This window comes from Lepus europaeus, chromosome X (assembly GCF_033115175.1).
Source record: "Lepus europaeus isolate LE1 chromosome X, mLepTim1.pri, whole genome shotgun sequence".
NCBI lineage: Eukaryota > Metazoa > Chordata > Mammalia > Lagomorpha > Leporidae > Lepus > Lepus europaeus.
In genome coordinates this window covers 36,145,569-36,165,203 of record NC_084850.1, presented here as the reverse complement: position 1 = coordinate 36,165,203, position 19,635 = coordinate 36,145,569, and the positions used below count along the sequence as shown (strand labels likewise).

Below are 19,635 nucleotides of genomic sequence, written 5' to 3'. Positions count from 1 at the left end.
CAGATGAAAATTACTATTTGCCTCCTTAGTTGGGTATGATCTATAAAGAACCTAAAGAGAAATATTCTGATCTCCACTCACTTATCCTGTTGCTTCATTCAATATGGTACTCAGCCACAGTGTATTGCCAAGTTTTTTTTTTTTTTTAAATTCTGCAACTCACAACTTCCGGTTAAAGTCCTGGCTGCTCCAATTCCGACCCAGCTCCCTGCTGGTGAACCTGGGAATGCAGCAGCAGATGGCCCAAGTCATTAGTCCTCTGCCACCATGTGGGAGACTCCAGTGGAGTTCCTAGTGAACTCCTAGCTCCCCCCTGCCCCACACCTCCCCACACCCGTGCAGCTATCTGGGGAGTGAACCAGCGGATGGAAGATTTGTTTGCCTCTTCCCCCTCCTCTATGTAATGCTGCCCTTCAAAAATAAGTACATCTTTGGAAAATAGTAAAATTAAGATGGTTTATCATATAACAGGCTAATAAACCATATTCAAAGTTGCAGTTATAGTCTCTAAAAGTTGTTATTCCCTAGAAGTATATACTGAATTTAAAGGAAACTGACTTGCTTCCTTTCCACCCCAACAGTTCTGACTGAATTACCCGATCTTTCCCTTTGCTTTTTCCCACCCTTTCGCTCTCCGGAAATAGCCGAACACTTCTAGAGCTTCCCAGTCTCTCTCCGCCCCCTTACGGAAAAAGCCGAGGCAGAGTAGGGCGCCTAGGGTTCCGGCCCTTCCGGACAGCCACGGACTGCACTCGGAAGAGGAGGGGCCATTGGGATTTAAGGCCTTCACCCTATCGCTGTGCCCTCTGTCGGCGGCGTGGGGCAGCTGTAGCAGCGGTGGCGGCAGGAGGCGGCAGCTGCGCGGACGTCGTCCAAGACTGGAGCGACGTTTAAAGCAGTAGGATCGCCGGGGAGTGCGGCTTCTTCTTGTTGGAGGCCTCCCACACTTCCGCGGCCGGAGGAGGAGAAGCGGCGGCGCCGGCGCCGGGAAGCAGGTAAGGACGCGGCCTCGATCTGGGGAGGGGGCGAGGGAGCGCGCTTGCCTCCTCTGTTCCTGGGCCGCGCTTGCGTTTGCGGTCGCCTTACTTGAACCAGGAAGCGACAGAGTCGGAGCCTCTGCTCCTCCGGTTCTTTGTTTGTGCGGGCTGGGAAATGAAGAAGGGGACGAACCGAGAGCGCCGCGGCGCCCTCCGATTCGTCAACAGGGGCCAAGGGGCTGTTTATGTCCCGGGTAGGCCCTGGGGCTGTGGGGAGCCCAACACCAAGACCTTCTGGGCTTTCCCCTCATTCCTGTGCTTTCCTTTTTGGGCCTCTTTTTCTCTGCCTAGCCCCTACTTTGATTCATAGCTTTTCTGCCAGGCCCCCCACCTTCCCCTTTCGGCCCCTTCTCGGGGCATAACAATGCCGCCTGCTTAGCTTCATCCTGCAACCCCTCAACGCCGCACCCTGCTATTCGCCACTTTCTACTTTCCTTGGCACCCCTTATTCCTCCCGCCGTTTCAATCTGCCATTTGGATTTGCAAGACGCTAGCTTTTCACGTGCATTGGCTTTAAAAACCTCGGTTGCAGCCAGCAGGGTACAAATGGAGAGGACGGGGGTGGAACGAGAGAGATGGAGGGGAGGGAGGTGTTCAGCTGCTGCAGGGAACCGCGTGTCGGTTTGTTTCACTTCCTCGCGGCTGGCTTTTTTTTTTTTTTTTATCTCTTTTCCACCTTCACCAGCCCTTCGTCAAGGATTTGTCTCAAGGAGAGGCTTTCCATAGGTCGCAAATTTTCAGGAAGGTGTGGGTTGCTAAGAGAAACTGGTGCTGTCCCTGGGCCCACCCTGACAAGGAGGAGGGGAACACGTAAACAAGATGAAACCAAGTCCTGGTGTCACCTGGACGCATACGTTTGACGCAGTCCCACACTGGAAAAGCCCATTTGCAAATGGCAAAAATTGTGGATCCGCATTCAGAAAACCAGTCTCTCCACTTAAAAGTGACTTCTGGCGAAACCCCATATTTCGGGAGGCCTGATTGTTGGCACGCTGTCCAAAGGTCGCCCTTTCTGATGAATGCCTTTTTCATAACCTGAAATTTCTTGGTACTTTTAACAGGCAACACCTCCTAACAGATGATGTTTTAAATGCTTGATTTTTAGACTTTTTCTTGCTTTTATTTCTTAAGCTCTAATTTTAAGAAATTTAAAAGGCATTTGATGCATTCTGTCTCCCATGTGTATCCAACTTAAGCACTGTGACAGTTCAAGTCTTTTGGTAACTTTAGAGAGGAATCATATTTACAAGAAATATTTATTTACTGATGGTGCTTATCAGCTAATTATTGGTATACTATATATACATTTATGTATTTTTAATATGTGTGAGTGTTGGTTTTTTGATTCTGGCATTGTTATGGGGAATATCTTATGTGAAGTACAAAAAAAATTGTATTTTGGGGGTGGGGCACCACAATGTGATTTACTGACACCTCTGACTTTCTAGAATAATGTCTGCTCTATTGTATTTTCATTAAGTCAGTTGATGTGACTAAAGGTCTAATACACAGAATTCTTTACCAACAAAATGGAATGTTTCATGTTTTCATGCAAATAGCCTTAGGAAATGGTAAACTTTCCTTTTCCTTTGTCTTTTTTTGAATAATAGCATCTGTTGACTTCTCTTGGCACTCTGTTTAACATTCTATGTCTAGAAATTGTAAAGGTGGAGAGGTGAGGGGAAGGGTCAAAGAGATGAAGAAAGAGGAAAGATGTTTAACAGTTTTCAAGAATAGGCACTCCAAATTAAATAAGAGCAGAAATATGGGAAGTTGAGAGATAATTGTCAGTATTTGTAAATGTCTTTGGCTTCAGGGAGTAATTTTTGAATATGATCTTAAAGATAGGACTAAAAATTTAGAAAGTATATATCAGACTCACTGTTGAACATCAACCTTTTATTTAATTACAGATGAACTTCTGTGCATTCATGGTGAAGCTTTTCCTTAAAACACTTTTAAGATAAAAATTAACTTTTCATCTCTTCTTGAGGAGAAAACCCAAATTAGGGACTAAGAAAATTCTTATCTTTAAAAAGTAGTTAATGGAAATGTATGTATCTGGGATTCAAAAGAAGGTGACAATGAGATTATTGTTCATATTGGCATAGTGTTTTAAAAGTAGCTTGAGAGGGTGGGTATTTTTCGTTAAGACGCCCCTTAGGATGCCTGTATCCCATATTGGAGTGCCTGGGTTTGAGTCCAGCTCCATTCCTGATTCCTGCTAATGTGTACCAGCAGGTAATGGCTCAAGTACTTGGATGCATGCCACCCATGTGGGAGATGTGGATGGAGTTCCTGGCTCCTGACTTTGGGCTGGCCCAACCTCAGCTGTTGCATTTAAGGAAGTAAACCACCACATGGGAACCTGTCTGTCACTCTCTCTATCTGCATCTCTATCTCTGTAAATGTTAAAAAAATTCTCACTTGACTCTTCTTAGCAGGGATATGAGTTTTGATACGTGGTCCAAAAGCCAGCTTGTATGAACAATGTATAAAAAAGCCAAAAAGTTATGCCACATATCATTTAAAATCTGAATAAACTAATGATTTCATAGCTTAAATTCTGATGATAAAGTGGTTTTGTTTTTTTCTGCCTAATCCTCTCCCATCCTCTCTTCATCCTTTTCTCTTACAGGCATGGAGAGTAGAAAACTGATTTCTGCTACAGACATCCAATACTCCGGCAGTCTTCTCAACACCTTGAATGAGCAACGTGGCCATGGCCTCTTCTGTGATGTTACTGTTATTGTGGAAGACCGAAAATTCCATGCCCACAGGAATATTCTTTCAGCTTCCAGTACATACTTCCATCAGCTTTTCTCCGTTGCTGGGCAAGTTGTTGAACTGAGTTTTATAAGAGCAGAGATCTTTGCCGAAATTCTTAATTATATCTATAGTTCTAAAATTGTGCGTGTTAGAGCAGATTTGCTTGATGAGTTAATTAAGTCAGGCCAGTTATTAGGAGTAAAATTTATAGCGGAGCTTGGTGTCCCATTGTCACAGGTTAAAAGCATCTCAGGTACAGCTCAAGATGGTAGTGCTGAAGCCATACCTCCTGGTTCTAATGATAAGAACCTTGTAATACAAAAATCAAAAGAGGAGGCTCAAGATAATGGGGCTACCATAATGCCTATTATAACAGAGTCTTTTTCATTATCTGCTGAAGATTATGAAATGAAAAAGATAATTGTTACTGATTCTGATGATGATGATGATGATGTCATTTTCTGCTCTGAGGTTTTGCCTGCAAAGGAGACCTTGTCAAATAACAATGCCGTGACACAGGTCCAGCCTAACCCAGGCCCTGTTGCTGTTTCAAATGCTGTACCTTGCACTAACAATAACTCTACCCCTTTAACAAATGCAACACCTACTCAGAAATTTCCTACTCCTGTGAATCAGGCAACTTTGAGCCAAACACAGGGAAGTGAAAAATCGCTGGTGTCTTCAGCTCCAACACATCTGACTCCCAATATTATTGTGTTAAATCAGACACCACTTACTACACCACCAAATGTCAGTTCTTCACTTCCAAATCATACGTCCTCTTCAGTCAATTTACTTGTGCAGAATCAGCAGACCCCAAACAGTGCCGCTTTAACAGGAAAGAAGGCCAGTGAAGAGGAGGAGGAGGAAATAATAGATGATGATGATGACACTATTAGCTCCAGTCCAGACTCAGCAGTCAGTAATACATCTTTGGTCCCACAGGCTGATACCTCCCAAAATACCACTTTTGATGGATCATTGGTACAGAAGATGCAGGTTCCTACACTTCTGCAAGAACCACTTTCCAATTCCTTAAATATTTCAGATATAATTACTAGATTCACTAATGACCGAGGCTTAGGATCAAAACATCTAATGGAGGGTCAGAAGATCATTACTTTAGACACAGCTACTGAAATTGAAGGCTTATCGAATGGTTGCAAGATTTATGCAAATATTGGTGAAGATACTTATGACATAGTGATCCCTGTCAAAGATGACCCAGATGAAGGAGAGTCCAAACTTGAGAATGAGACACCAAAAACATCTGGCAATGAAACAGCAAACAAACGTATGAAAGTAAAACATGATGATCACTATGAGTTAATAGTAGATGGAAGGGTCTATTATATCTGTATTGTATGTAAAAGGTCATATGTCTGTCTGACAAGTTTGCGGAGACATTTTAACATTCATTCCTGGGAGAAGAAGTATCCATGCCGTTACTGTGAGAAGGTGTTTCCTCTTGCAGAATATCGCACGAAGCATGAAATTCATCACACGGGAGAGCGAAGGTATCAATGTTTGGCGTGTGGCAAATCTTTCATCAACTATCAGTTTATGTCTTCACACATAAAGTCAGTTCATAGTCAAGATCCTTCTGGGGACTCGAAGCTTTATCGTTTGCATCCATGCAAGTCTTTACAGATCAGACAATATTCCTACCTTTCTGATAGGTCAAGTACTGTTCCTGTAATGAAGGATGATGGTATTGGGTATAAAGTTGATGCTGGAAAAGAACCTCCTGTGGAAACCACATCTAATACTCAGAACAAGCCAATGACCTGGGAAGATATTTTCATTCAGCAGGAAAATGATTCAATTTTTAAACAGAATGTAACAGATGGCAGTACTGAGTTTGAATTTATAATACCAGAATCTTACTGAACTACTTTGAAATATCAGGAAGTTTTGATTTGGATACAGGGGCAGGGATTTCCAAAGACCTATGAAACAAATTATGGCTAAAGCAAGTTAATTTGATCTGCCATTTCATCTGAAGGTAGTCTAGTTTGATTATTTGTTGATAATTTTAGAAGCAAATTTTTCTGAAAGTTTGAGTAGAAATTGAGAAGTCCCCTTCCTGCAGTATCTGTTTATATATTTAGCATTCAGCTCATTTAAAAGAGAGAAAAATTTTAAAGTGTGGAGAGATAGTTTCCTGAGTAGAATTTGAAGTGGTCTGAATGTTCTTTAAAAATAACTGGAGTTACTAGCATACCTAGTACATCTTACAACTTTCCCCTTCCATGTTAGCACTTTACTGCTGAATTAATTTTCTCAACATTGAAACTATAAATGGGTGTTGTGTCTTGTATCTGTCATAACAAGTAAAGAACTTCTAAAATTGTTCTGGAAGATTTCAGAATAAGTCTCCATTTGGTTGTTTATTCTGCTAGTTCAGTGGATAACAACCTCCTGCCACCCTTCTCCCATAAAAATGGCCAAAGTCTTGTCATCTGAAGAATAAATTAGTTTTAGCAGATTAGATTAGATTAATCCTTTTATTGCCAGTCTGTAAAAGACTTTGGTGGCTAGACCACTATATACCTCTGCAATGTGATCTCTGCAAAGCACAAATGGAAAAAGACACTTCTGTAATGCAGACAGGAGGAAATGAAAAGTTCTGTCATACTTATTTTTAATTCTGTGCTCTTACATGATAAAGACAGAATGAAATTGCAGATTACCTTTTTGCTCATAATGGTTAAAAATATTCCTGTGACATTTTTCAAATTTTGGATCTGAAAGCCACCAAATCTTTTAATTATGTATAAGTTTTATAAACAATGGATTCTATAGATGAGATGCTTATTTTGGGCAGGAGGTTACTGGCATATATTTTAAATGTTCGAATTACTTAGAATCTCCAGGAAGTTATCAATTTGACATAGTTGAAGCAGTAATGTAGTATTTTTCTTTCCACAAGATCGTTTAGGTTTTTACCCCTTCTAAAGTAAGTTCCATTCCATCTGCAAATTTCTACAATGTTATAGCAATCAGAAACTACATATGGAATGTTATATAGGCTTGTCAATTCTCATTTATCTTGACAATAAATACCACTTTTCTTCCTTGTAAAATGACCCATATTTAAACATTTAGAAAATAAAGCTAAAACTTATTGAAGAGCTAGTACTAAAAGGAAGCAGGTTGGAACAAATACTTAGCCTAGAATTTATAACAGAGTTAACTTGTTGAAATTCTGTAAATGAATGTTTTACAAGGGAAAAATTAATAGAAAAAAATTGTTGTGTATAGTTATTAGTCATTTGTAACCTTAAATATTTCTTATTTCAGCATAGATATTTTCTTCTTACTATGTGTTTTAAAAAATAGTCTATCTTGACTTTGAACTTAAAGCTTTAATAATAATTTTTCATGTATACATCATTCTGATGGTAAGCTAGATTGAAAGATAATAGTTTCAAAGTTTTTTTACTTTGATAGCTGAGGGGATCAGGCATTGGTATTTGCAGTAGTACAAGAAAAAAGATAAATAATCTTTTGCTTACCAAGGGGTAGAGTAATGCTCATTTACCTGTTTTCTGTTCTGTGAGTCCAGGCCTTCTAAACATTTTGTAAAACTAATAACCCTTGGAAAACTTGGAAATTACCTTATAACTTAAAGAATCTGTGGTCTTTGAAATCACAATATATGTTTCCTTTGTGTATAAATAACTGGTAATATTACACTTTGACAACAGGGTGCACTCTGAAATGTTCTCAGTGGAAATATGTTTCATTAATGCTATTTCACCAGTTGGACATAATTACTTCTGCCAGTGTGAATGCTAATGATGCCAGCAGAATTTCCAGACCTCTCAGATTCCACTGCTAGGCAATTAAATTTGTCCTAATAATAGTTGGTGGTTTCTACAAGCCTATTATGACAAACCAGGAATCAATTCTGTAATGGAAAAGTATTCTGAATAATATTGATAAGGTTATTTTCTGCAGCTGTGCTCTGTGTAAATTTTGAATATGAAAGTTAAACTCTGCCCATTAAAGGTATTTTCTGGAGTTTTTTGGGAGGAGGAAAACTGGAAAATTAAATTGTAATTTTGCTAGAAGACTCTTAATTGCATGTATCTCAGGGTCTTCAGTTTTTCTAGAACTTATCCAAAGTTCAGAGTTTATGTGGAATACTCCTTTGGGGTGAACTTCAGTATTTATTGTAATTGAACTTGTAGCAAGATGCTGTTTAAAATTTGCCACGGGGTTTTTCTATTTTATACTCAGCTTTCTGGCTATTTGAACTTTTCTTTCAGATTTGCATCAATTTCTGGTAAATATTCAGGATAGGAAGTTTGTTATATAAATAACAAAATGAAAATTCTCCAGAGTTACAGACAGAGAGAGAAAGAGATCTTCTGTGTTCTGGTTCACTTCTGCTCCCTAGATAGCCAAAACCACCAGGGCTGAGCCAGGTAGAAGCCAGCAATCAGGAGACAGGAGCTTCATCTGCGTGTCCCACATGGGTGCAGGAGCCTAACCAGTTGGGCCATCTTTTGCTGCTTTTCCCAGGCCATTTAGCAGGGAGCTGAATCAGAAGTGAAGCAGCCAGGGCACAAACCAGTGTCCATATGGGATGCTAATATCACAAGTGGTGGCTTTACCTGCTGCGCCATAATGCTCCCCCCTCTTTTGTTCTTTTTTTTCCCCCTTTTCTTTCTTCCTTGTTTTTCCATTTTTTAAAGACTAAAATATATTTTAAGCAGTTATCATTTTGGTGTTGACATCCCCCATGTACAGCCCCTATGAGGAAATGTCATGTTTTTTTCCTGTGGTACCAAAAGATTTTAAAAAGATAAACATTGAGCAAGGTATTGCCAAAGCATACATATTCTAAAGAATTAAATGCTAACTGAACACCACTGGCTTCCCTCCTCTGTCAATCATATTAAATCTTGTTCATTTCCCCCAATACTGTTCATACTTGTACAATCTTCCTGTCATGACTTTAAGTTCTACTTTTCATGAACCATTACCTGATACTAGTTTATAGAGTTTCTTATGGCAAAAATAAAAATGTTTTCATTCTAATTTTTGAGTGCACTTTTATTTCAGAAACCACATAGGCTTTTATATTGTTTTTCAGTGTTTTTTTTTGTAGCAGGAGACAGACTATATTTCTGATGGCAGCATGGAAAATTTTCCATTAGATTTTATATGTTGATTATTCATTCTCCCATTGTATCTTGAACTACAATACTCAAACGAATCAGCCGCTATCCAGTGCTTTAGAGAATTTTCTATACTTTGTGTAGATAATCATGAGGATACATGTAAATGGATAAGGAGGATGGTTTTATTAATTTGAAACATCACAAAAGCAGTCTGAATTTTCCAACATGGCAGTGATACAGATTTTTAAGCAACATCCAGTTCATAAAGTTTGGGATTAATATTTTAATATTTCATGCCCAGTTCAATACTTTAAAGCAGAATTAGGAATTAAGCAGTAAATATTACAAAATGCAGTCAAATACATATTGGAGATACAAATTCCTTCATTACAGCAATTTTTTTGCAAAACAGTAAAGCAGCAAATATTTTTCTAAGGTAACGTGCACTTTATATAATTCAATGTAATAAAAAAAGAAGCTGCTCAAATTAAGTGTTACAAAATCTATACTGTTTCAAGTTATTTTGTAAAGTAAGAAAAATACATAGAAATGAGTTATAGAATCTTAACATTTTAAGAAATGTGATAAATGTAGGATATTTTGTGTAATGGTGCCTTTTAAAAAACTAAATGTACACATTCACTAAAGCAAAAGGTTAAGTGTAAACAGCAAAAAATTTCTTTGAATATTCTAACAAGTCAATATTTGTATTGTAAGTTGGTTATTAGACACTTTTAAAATCCAATAGAATTTGAATATGCTCAGCATTGTAAAAAATAATAGTAATTTTGTATAATGCAAAAGGATTATAGTTTTTCAGATTTGCAATCTGGATAAGACAACATGATTCTGAAAATTAAACTGGATATTTTGCAAACATTGAACAATGAGTGCACTTGTTGTGATTTGGGGATTCTTGATGGCCAGGTGTCTACAAGGTAGATGGGAGCACCAGCATTTGTCTGCTACCTCAAATCCATCAAGTCAGGAGGTAGCAAAATTGGCTGGAAATTTTTCCAGTATGTGTTCTGTGTTTGCAAAACTGTCTTAATTAAGTACCCTTCTGAAGCCCCTGTATTTTTACATTATACGTAGGATTAAAGTCTTCCTTTAAATGTATTTTCAGGTTAACATAAGATGACAATGAAAGTGTTCATCCTAAAGTGAAGGAATGGGTGCTAAAGTGTTTTAAACTCATCAGATTGATTTTTTAAAGTTATGTAAATTAAAAGAATTGTAAAATTGGCCAGTGTACCAAATGGATTTTAAATCTATGGTGACACCTAAGAATTTGTCACATTGGGTACATTTGAGATTTTACAGACTTGATGTGCCACTGTAACACTTTCATAATGTTGAATTGAACACTATCTTGATTGGTTTTAACAGAAAAAAGGGCCAATAAGAGCAATGATATTAAAATACAGATGATTCTTCTGGGGTGAGGTGCAGGATACGTGCGGTTTGCTGGGGCTGAAGCACAATAGTTGAAGATTAAATAGTCACAACAATTAGTAACAATTCATGTCACAACCCAGGAACCTAATTAACATTTTAAAACTGAATTTCAATCGTAAGATTTATATCTCCTGCAGCAAATTTTCTAATAATGCAACTTGTAATCAAGCCACTGTCTCCTAAGTTGTCAGATTTCTTACTGAGATCTGCTTAAAATATATCACATGTTGCTCTGCTTCTGGAACAATCAGTCATGTTCTCTACTACTCAAGGGAATATTGCACTTTTCCCTTTAGGAGGTAACAAAAACTGAGCTGAATGATCTCAAAGTTGTTTTTACAATACAAAGAAAAAAGGAGTAAGATATGGGCAGCTTTTTTTCCACAAGCAGACAAAATCTTAGCCAGAGCTCTCTGTATTGGAACTACTGGGTTGCCCCATCACCTGGGAAATGTTCCTTAGAGACTGACTTCAGTGGTAGGGAAAGAGCGCTTATAAACCAGATGCTTCCACCAGGGTGCTAGGGTGGTAATCTGTCAAAGGCCTGAGGACAACACTCCTTTACATAAAGTAAAATAGATGGTAACCACACATTTGCTCAGTACAGAGGTGGAACATAGGGTAAAGCAGGTCCAAACATGACAAGCTTCTTGCTGGTCTGGCTCCCCAGCCTTGTTTACTGTGAGCTGCCCTCCTTGAAGTGTTGGATTCTGCAGTGCTAAGGAATAAGCTTCATCTCTTTCTTTCCCTAGCCTGTCTGGCCATTTGTAAAACTTTATGCATAAGAGTCACTTTACATTTTGTACCCTATTTACTTCCACTAAAGCAGAAATACAAAAGCCACAATAATCTCAGTAGTGAGCAGGTATTCCTCTTTAGGGACTGTAAGGTGGTGGCTTTTCAAAAGGTGGATAGTAGGGAGGAGAGTAACGGGGTGGTGCACTCGAGGACCACATGTAGCTGGGTGAGGGAGAAGCAGACTGGGGCTCATCAGAAAGTCCAGAAGGGGGAGAGGATGGAAAGACGCTGGAATGCTGTGTAATAAAAAGAAAACATTAATTTAGGCAGTGATTTTATAATTCCCCAATCACCCTAGTCATTACAATTTTAAAATGACAGAGCTGGCCTTCAGCCTAATGGCTAAGATGACTGACTGCATCCCACATCACAGCAGCTGGGTTCAGTTCCTGGCTCAAGCTCCTGACTCCAGTTTAATGCTAACAAAGACTCTTGTAGGGAATAATGATGGCTCAATTAATTGGGGCCCTGTCACACATGTGGGAGGCCTGGATTGAGTTCCTGGCTCCCAGCTTGGGCCCTGCTGTGGTGGGTATTTGGGGAGTGAATCAGCAGATGGAAGGATGGGAGTGTGTTTTCTCTCTCTCTCCCTCCTCCCCTCCATTCTTCTCCCAAATAAATATAATTAAGAAGAACACAGATCAAGTCTGTTTCTGATTGAAATGGCTCCTAAATTTTATAAAGTTAATAAGGGACTTGAAACAGGCAGGCCTATGTTCTCATAGCCAGGTTGCAAGTCTCACGTGGAGATCTTGGAATCCCCTGACTGGCCGGCGCTGTGGCGCAGTGAGTTAACACTCTGGCCTGAAGCACTGGCATCCCATATGGGTGCCGGTTCTAGGGCCAGCTGCTCCTCTTCCAATCCAGCCTTCTGCTATGGCCTGGTATAGCAGTAGAAGATGGCTCAAGTCCTTGGACCCCTGCACCCGCGTGGGAGACCTGGAAGAAGTTCTGGCTCCTGGCTTCGGATCGGTGCAGCTCCTGCTGTTGCGGACATCTGGGGAGTGAACCAGCAGATGGAAGGCCTCCCTCTCTGTCTCTACCTCTCTCTGTAACTCTTGTCTTTCAAATAAATAAAATAAATCTTAAAAAAAAAAAGAATCCCCAGACCTAGGAGACAACATGGCGTGTTGGGTTACTTGAATGCCAGCATCCCATATGGGCACCAATTCAAGTCCCTGCTTCTCTACTTTTGATCCAGCTCCCTACTAATGCACCTTGATCTCCACATCTAGTCAGAGACAGTTCTGTTGCTATGTGGTCTCTTGAACCCATCACTCCCTTTTCTATGTTTATACCTCAAGCCTTCAATACCTCTCCCCTAAATGCTGGCAGCAGCATCTCAACCAGTCTTCAAAAGGTACTCTGGACCTGTAACATTAAATGAGTTAAAGTCACTGATCCCTGGGAAAGTCTTTGCTATAAGGAAAGTAGCACAGGGAAGTAGCACAGTGGTCAGAAGCCCATTTCATAGACAAAAAAAAAAAAAAAAAAAAAAAAAAAAACAGGCCAGATTAAATGGAACTGGGATCTCTTATTCTCTCTCCCACCTTAATTTCCAACACATCATCCCCAAGTGCAGGGTAGATTGGAGAGCAAAGAGCAGCCAAGACACAGACCTGACAGCAATATATCAGGTTACAGAGACACTGAGGCCTCAATTTTCCTTTGTATTGTCCAACTTTAGTAGTCTTTGGGAAAGGAGCAGATATGGATTTTTAAAAATACCCAATGAATGGGCATGTTAGGAGTCATTTGCGTTTTTACCCTGGCCCATATATATCCTTGACCCTAATGATTTTCCTGCTTAAATAGAGTTGGCCTGTTCTTATTTCATTGGAGTATCTCCCAGAATTCAGAACAATGTTTGGCAAGTAGTAGTTGCTCAATAAATCTTGAATGAGTGAATATAACTTCAGGAATACATAAGATGAATTTGGCATGCTTTGAAAAATAAAATAGAAGTATTTTCAAAGAATACGGTCACATCCTGTGAGTACTGTTGCCTTGCTTCAGTGGTAGAGAGGGGCTGAGGTAAGGTCTGAAGCCTGTAGGGGTCTATAAGTGATGGTAATAGGAAGGAAGTTAGATTCAGGCTCTCAGGAAGAGCGAACATAAGCCAACAAACAGAGCAGGAGAACGGCAATTATTATTTTGTGTCTTGCACATAAATATTACAGGGAACTGGTATATTAAAACAAAAACACTAAAATTTCTAAACTTTTCAAGAGTTCAAGTACTATTGGTAGGTGGGGTGGGTAGGGGCAATGGAAGGTTCACACTTTCACTTCGTGCTATAAGCCACAGCTACTTTTCGAGGCTTGTAGCAATCTAGAGTCAGCCTTGATATTTCTGTAGCCTGAAACCATTTGGCTGATTCTCTTTATCCCCAGTCCTGTGCTCTGCACTTCTGTGAAAAGGGTGTCTAGTTTTCTAGGTGTTGCCTGAGACATTGAAATACCTGTTTCTTATAAAATAATATTGGGACCCAGAAGAGATTAGCTGAAGCTGGTGTTGTAGCACAGCAGGTTAAGCTGCCACCTGCAATGCCAGCAACCCATATGAGTGCCAGTTCAAGTACCAGATGCTCCATTTCCAACCAAACACCCTGCTAATGCACCTGAGAAAACAGCTGAAGATGGCCCAAGTACCTGGGCCCCTGCCATCCACATGGAAAACCAGGATGGAGTTCCAGGTTCCTGGCTTTGGCCTGGCCTAGCCCTGGCCATTGCAGCCATCTAGGGAGTGAACAAGCATAGAAGATATCTCTCTCTCCTCCCCCTCACCCCCCGTAACTCTCCCTTTCAAATAAATAAATAAAATATTTATTTACTTTGAAAGTCAGAGTTACACACACAAAGAGAGAGAGAGAGAGAGATTTCCCATCTGCTGGTTTACTCCCAAATTGGCCGCAATGGCCGGAGCTGCGCTGATCTGAAGCCAGGAGCCAGGAGCTTCTTCCAGGTCTCCCACATGGGTGCAGGGGCCTAAGGGCTAGGGCCATCTTCCACTGCTTTCCCAGGCCAGAGCAGAGAGCTGGATCAGAAATGGAGCAGCCAGGTCTCGAACCGGCGCCCATATGGGATGCCAGCACTGCAGGTGGTGGCTTTACTTGCTATGGCACAGCACTGGCCCCATAAATAAGTATTTTTATAAGAGAGAGAAAAAGACTATAGTTGCCACCATCCACCTCTACCGCCTCTGCAACCCCATCCATTATTTCACTCTGAGTGAGGGATTGATAGGGCCCTAGAATATGGAAAGCCTTTAAAGGCAAAACTGCTTGAGGCAGTTGACTCAAGATAGGTCATGTGTTTTCCTAAAAACTCAGTTTTTCTCCTCCCTCCGAGAAGAAATCCTTTTTAAAACATCAGTAGAGCCACTTGTCATTTAAAAACTGATGTGGGGGCCGGCACTGTGGCACAGCGGGTTAACGCTCTGGCCTGAAGCACTGGCATCCCACATGAGTGCCGGTTCTAGTCCTGGCTGCTCCTCTTCCAATCCAACTCTCTGCTGTGGCCTGGGAAAGCAGTAGAGGATGGCCTGAGTCCTTGGGCCCCTGACCCGCGTGGGAGACCCGGAAGAAGTCCTGGCTCCTGGCTTCGGATCAGCACAGCTCCAGCCGTGGCGGGATGGAAGACCTCTCTCACTCTCTCTCTGTGTAACTCTTTCAAGTAAAATAAATAAATCTTTTTTTAAAAATTAAAAAAAAACTGATGGGGTCTAAGAAATGTGTCATTCAGTTATTCCATTGCTGTGAACATCATAAAGTGTGCATACACAAACTAAGACAACTGCGACATCACCAGGTGATATAATCTTAGGGTATCACTGTTGTCTATGTGGTCTGTCACTGACCAAAATGTGTTTACGCAGCACATGACTACAGTAATTTCCCAATTTCTACTCCTTTATCCCCCAAACTCTTCCTTCCTCCTTCTCTCCCTCTTTCTTCTTCTGTTGCCTTTCTCAACTAAGAATTCTCTCCTAACCACAGAGTAGAGTGTAAGCTACCAAGTTTCTCTGCCCAGGCATGTGGCACTCACCCCTTCAAAAATCCCACTACAGGAACAGTGAGAGGCAGCAGGCTAGTCTTAGGTGTTCCCAACCACAGTTGGGTGGGGCAAGTTTCCTGTAATAGAGCTAAAGCCAGTTCTGTTCTGAGAGATATGAAAAAGCTTCTGTGGCAGCAGCTGCCATGGGTGGTAGTTGTATACTCTGATAAAAAAGGGGGTAGTACAGTGACCCTTGGGTTTTCACTTCTCAGCTTCATGTCTGGGAAGTATTGGGGTGGCAGAAGGGGGGAGATGATTCTCACTTCCCTTTGAGGATGCTGGGAGTCTTAAGGATAAAACTGAAGGGTTCCTGGCAAAGCAATTCACACACCCTTAGAGTTGAAGAGAGGGGCACAGAATCAGAACATAGCTTCCTAGCAACAGGCAGGCACCTTGGGAAAGATTCAGCTTTGCTGCATTTGGGGAGTGGGAATCATGAATTTAAGTTCCTGCCTGAGAGTCTGACTTTACTAATGTGACGGGCATCTCAGGAGAACAGAGCTTTGAATCCTTAAGTACCACAAAGCATGGATTCAGTGCTGGGCCTAGTCAGCTCTAACTTCCTGAGCTGCTTCTGAGAGGTTAGGGTGGCCTATATGCTGTGGGTACTAACAATAAGCCCTACCCTTTCAGGGATAGACAGCTCTCCTCTCCCACCTTAGCCTGCCTCCTGACAGCCTGGTAACTGACCCTCACTCTTCAAGATCACTGTGTGTATCTGTCAAGGCATGTTTCTCTCTTGAGGAACATTGTGGGCAGGGACTCCAAAAAGAGCCCTAATTGGTTAGTGATAATGACTAGCCAGAGACAGGGTGTCCCAAAGGTAATATACAGGATCCGTTTGTTCTTTCCTTCTCCCTCTGCTCTGTCCCCAGAAAGAAAAGACTAGAGAATTGGAGATAAAAGTGGATAAGAGGAAGAAGAGAAAGAGGGGCAGGAACAAGAGAAAGAAGAAAGGAAAAATTTGGCAGAAGTGGAGAAAAAGGAAAAAGTTGAGTGACAGCAGCAACAGCCTTATAAGGCTCTTAGCAATCTGTCCCATAAATTGCTTTCTACAGGATTAAAGCAATCCTTTTACTAAATGAGCCCAATTTATAATGAGTCATTTTTACTGGCTAAGGTGAACCTAGTATACCCTCTTGTGATTTAATGAAAAGCATAAAAGAGGTGCTTGCATTTTGCAGAGGTGGAGACTTTTGTTTTAAACTTAGAAGTGAAAGTTAACACAATGGACAAGGAAGGGACTAGTCCATTGTTACAGTTAAAAGTACAGGGACTGGCCAAGTATGCTAAACTGGAAATTATGGCTTGGAATCTTAAGGGATTTATGTAAAGCTACACTTGGTTCAACCTTTCAGCAGAAATAAAAACTGATGCTTTATACCTTGCAGAATTTGGACTGCTTCCCCAAAGGGGTAGTAGATAAATGAGTGCAAAGGGCAAAAGAAATGATTGCTGAAGAAATGAGCAAGAAGGCAAAGGTACTATCATCTTGTATCGTTTCAGCCTTGGAGTATAGGGAGTTCATTTGAAGCAGACACCTGGAATCCAATATTTAATAGAGTCCTGTTTCTCTAACTTTATCAACTCAAAGTTTCCTCAGCTCCAACTAAATAGACCCAAGCCCTTGCCCATGTCCAACCACAGGAAATGTTGCCAATCTTCCTAATTGGGTAGTTATGCAATAAGGGCATGACTTTGAGAGATTAAAATACAAGATCAAGGACAAGAGCTGTGGTGCAATGGGTTAAGCTGCTGCATGCAGTGTTGGATCCTATATGGGTGCCAGTTCATCTCAACTGCTCCAGTTTCCATACAGCTCCCTGCTAATTTGCCTGGAAAAGCAGTGAGAGATGGCCCAAGTACTTGAGCTCCTGTACCCATATGAAAGATATGAATGAAGCTTCTGGCTCTTGGCTTTGGCCTGACCCATCGCTGACTGTTGCAGCCATTTGGAAAGTGAATCAACAGATGAAAGATGCATCTCTCTCTCTCTCTCTCTCTCTCTCTCTCTCTCTCTCTCTCTCTCTCCCTCCCTCCCTCCCTCCCTCCCTCCCTCTCTCTCTCTCCCTGTTTCTATAACTCTGCCTTTCAAGTAAATAAATAAATATTTTTTTTAAAAAAAATACAAGCCTGTAAGTCTTTTTTCTCATCCTTTTATTAGCCTCAGAGTAAAAAAGAAACAAACCACCAAACCCAAAGTCACATAAATAACCCTATTTGGAAATGACCAAAATAGAGAAATCATTTAAAAGAAAGTGTAGAAATATCAATTTTCTGGCTATAACTTAGGTCATTTCAATCTGAGAAGAGCATGAAGGAGCTCTGGCCATTTGGGCAAAGGTTTGTGCCTCTGGTGGTTTTATTGTCAGAGCTGGTATATGTTTGTGGACTGCTTTCTGTTTACCTACAAATGTAAGCAGACAATCCCTGGTCTCTTGACTTTTTGATAAAGACTGGTATTTTCTCCTATGAAACTATAAAGGAATGGAACTATAAAGGAATGGACCTTGGTGAACAAAAGAAAGCTCAACTCAAATATCAAAATGAAACTCGATTTAAGTTCTAGAGGGATACAAATCACTTAAAACCATACCCCTCAAGATATACCATACAACTATAAAGTCTCCTAATAGAAAGCACAAAAAACAGCTTGAGCCCAGGAAAAGAGTTGGGAGATGTACAAGAACTATCTAGGCAGCCCCTGAATTGGGGAATGCATGAAGGAAGGGAATCCCTTTTCAGTGGAGATGGATTTAATAAGAAAGAGATCCTTTCTAAGGTCATTATTAGGATGCCTATAATTTAAACCAGTAGACAAGTATAAATATTCTGAAATTGACTACCGAAAAGATTTATACTACATTTAGATTCACAGTTTCTCCAAAGAATCCCTCAAGCTAATCTCTGGGATCAGATGGCCCTGAATATAAACACTTACTCCTCCACTCATTAGCTCTGTGACTTTGAGAAAGTCACTTAACCTCTCCATGATTCAGTCATCTCATCTTAAAACTGACAATGACATAAGTACTTCCCTCAGAGGACTAAATGACTGAAAGACGATATATGTAATGCACTTAGCACAACATTTGGTACATAGTAAATGCTCAAAGAATAATATCTGTTATTAAAAAGTAGAGACTTCTAGGGATGGGTGTTTGGCTTAGCAGTTAACACATCCACATCCTATATCAGAGTACCTAGGATAAGTGCCTCTGGTTTCTGAATCCAGCTTCCTGCTAGTACAGATCCTGGAAAGTATCAGGTGATGGCTCAAGTAATTGGATCCCTGCCATCCACACGGGGGATCTGGATTGAGTTCCTGGCTCCTGGCTTCAAGCCTCAGCTCAGTCTTGGCCCAGCCTTGGGCTATCCCAGCTGCCACAGGCTGCTGGGTAGTGAACCAGTGGATGGGAATTCTCATTCTCTATATGTCTGTCTCAATTCATCTCAAATAAATAAATCAAGTGAATATTCAAAGTAGGTAGATGTTTCTATAATCTCCGAAGTCCCTGTCACAAGTCACCGTGTAAATTTGGACTAGGAGACTAAATCTGGATCCCTTTTCTGGGTTAGGTACCCTGTCTCCATAGCATTCTGGGTAATTGTCTATTTATATTTTTGTCCCCATTTCTGTCACTTGATATTCCTCCCAAATCCACAGAATGATGTCTTAATGTAAGGACTGTCTCCTTCAACCTCTATATACACAGCTGCTAGTATATTGCCTGGCACATGGGAACACGGAGGAAATAGCGATTGTAACCAACTCATCACTGGCACTGTCAAACTCATTTTCATTCCTGGGATAGAGTTTGAATGAGGAATAATGGACAGAGAGATGACTTCATACTCTATAGAGGGGCTCCTATCTTAGAGTTTATGGCAACCATCACCAAGGATATTACTGTCCCTATATAAAGGGTTCATTATAAAACATGAATTCCTAAAATTAAAATAATTTACTTCTATATAAAAAGGAGGTTTCTTGGTCTCAACCTATGTGTGTGTGGCCCCTGTATTCCAGAATGACTTTTTATTTTAGGGGCCTAAGAGAATGGTGACCCTTATTGTGTTCTCTTCAACAGCCTTGCATTCTCTTAAAGGATTCCTTATTGACTCTGTCACTACTGAAATTGTCTTTGCCCTTCTTGAATATTTATGACTGTTTTCCAGTCTATACCATCTGTTTGGGTAACAAGTTGCCTGCATTGTGTACCTGTGTTTGTACCTGTGTATACAGTAAACATTAAAACGAATTCTAGCAATTTTTCCTAAACTTTAACAAATGCCTTCTTATACCAGTGCTGTATCTTGTGATAGGGACGGACTCCAGGGACCCCCAGAAAAAAAATAAAAACAGGAAAGAAAAAAATACATGGC

General features: G+C 40.7%; 2 protein-coding genes and 1 pseudogene across 3 annotated transcripts in view; 1 reads left to right on the top strand and 2 right to left on the bottom strand.

Annotated features, from left to right (window-relative positions):
• The window catches only part of LOC133752556 (ATP-dependent RNA helicase DDX24-like), a 31,604-nt pseudogene extending 29,602 nt beyond the window's left edge, over positions 1–2,002 (bottom strand).
• On the top strand, positions 788–6,074 carry ZBTB33 (zinc finger and BTB domain containing 33). The gene is made up of 2 exons (XM_062184558.1): positions 788–995; positions 3,676–6,074. The coding sequence occupies exon 2, from the start codon at positions 3,678–3,680 to the stop codon at positions 5,694–5,696; it is 2,019 nt and encodes a 672-aa protein (XP_062040542.1). The 5' UTR covers positions 788–995; positions 3,676–3,677; the 3' UTR covers positions 5,697–6,074.
• Positions 6,075–8,874: 2,800 nt separating this feature from the next.
• Positions 8,875–19,635, bottom strand: part of TMEM255A (transmembrane protein 255A) — an 82,484-nt gene continuing 71,723 nt past the window's right edge. For both annotated transcript variants that reach the window (XM_062184559.1, XM_062184560.1), the window contains one exon: positions 8,875–11,430. In XM_062184559.1, coding sequence (XP_062040543.1) covers positions 11,272–11,430 — 159 coding nt within the window. In that variant the 3' untranslated portion in view covers positions 8,875–11,271. The remainder of the gene's footprint in view (positions 11,431–19,635) is intronic.

Bases quoted from the DNA above. Each gene is read 5' to 3' on its own strand.
- ZBTB33 (XM_062184558.1), top strand. From the start codon at position 3,678: ATGGAGAGTAGAAAACTGATTTCTGCTACAGACATCCAATACTCCGGC.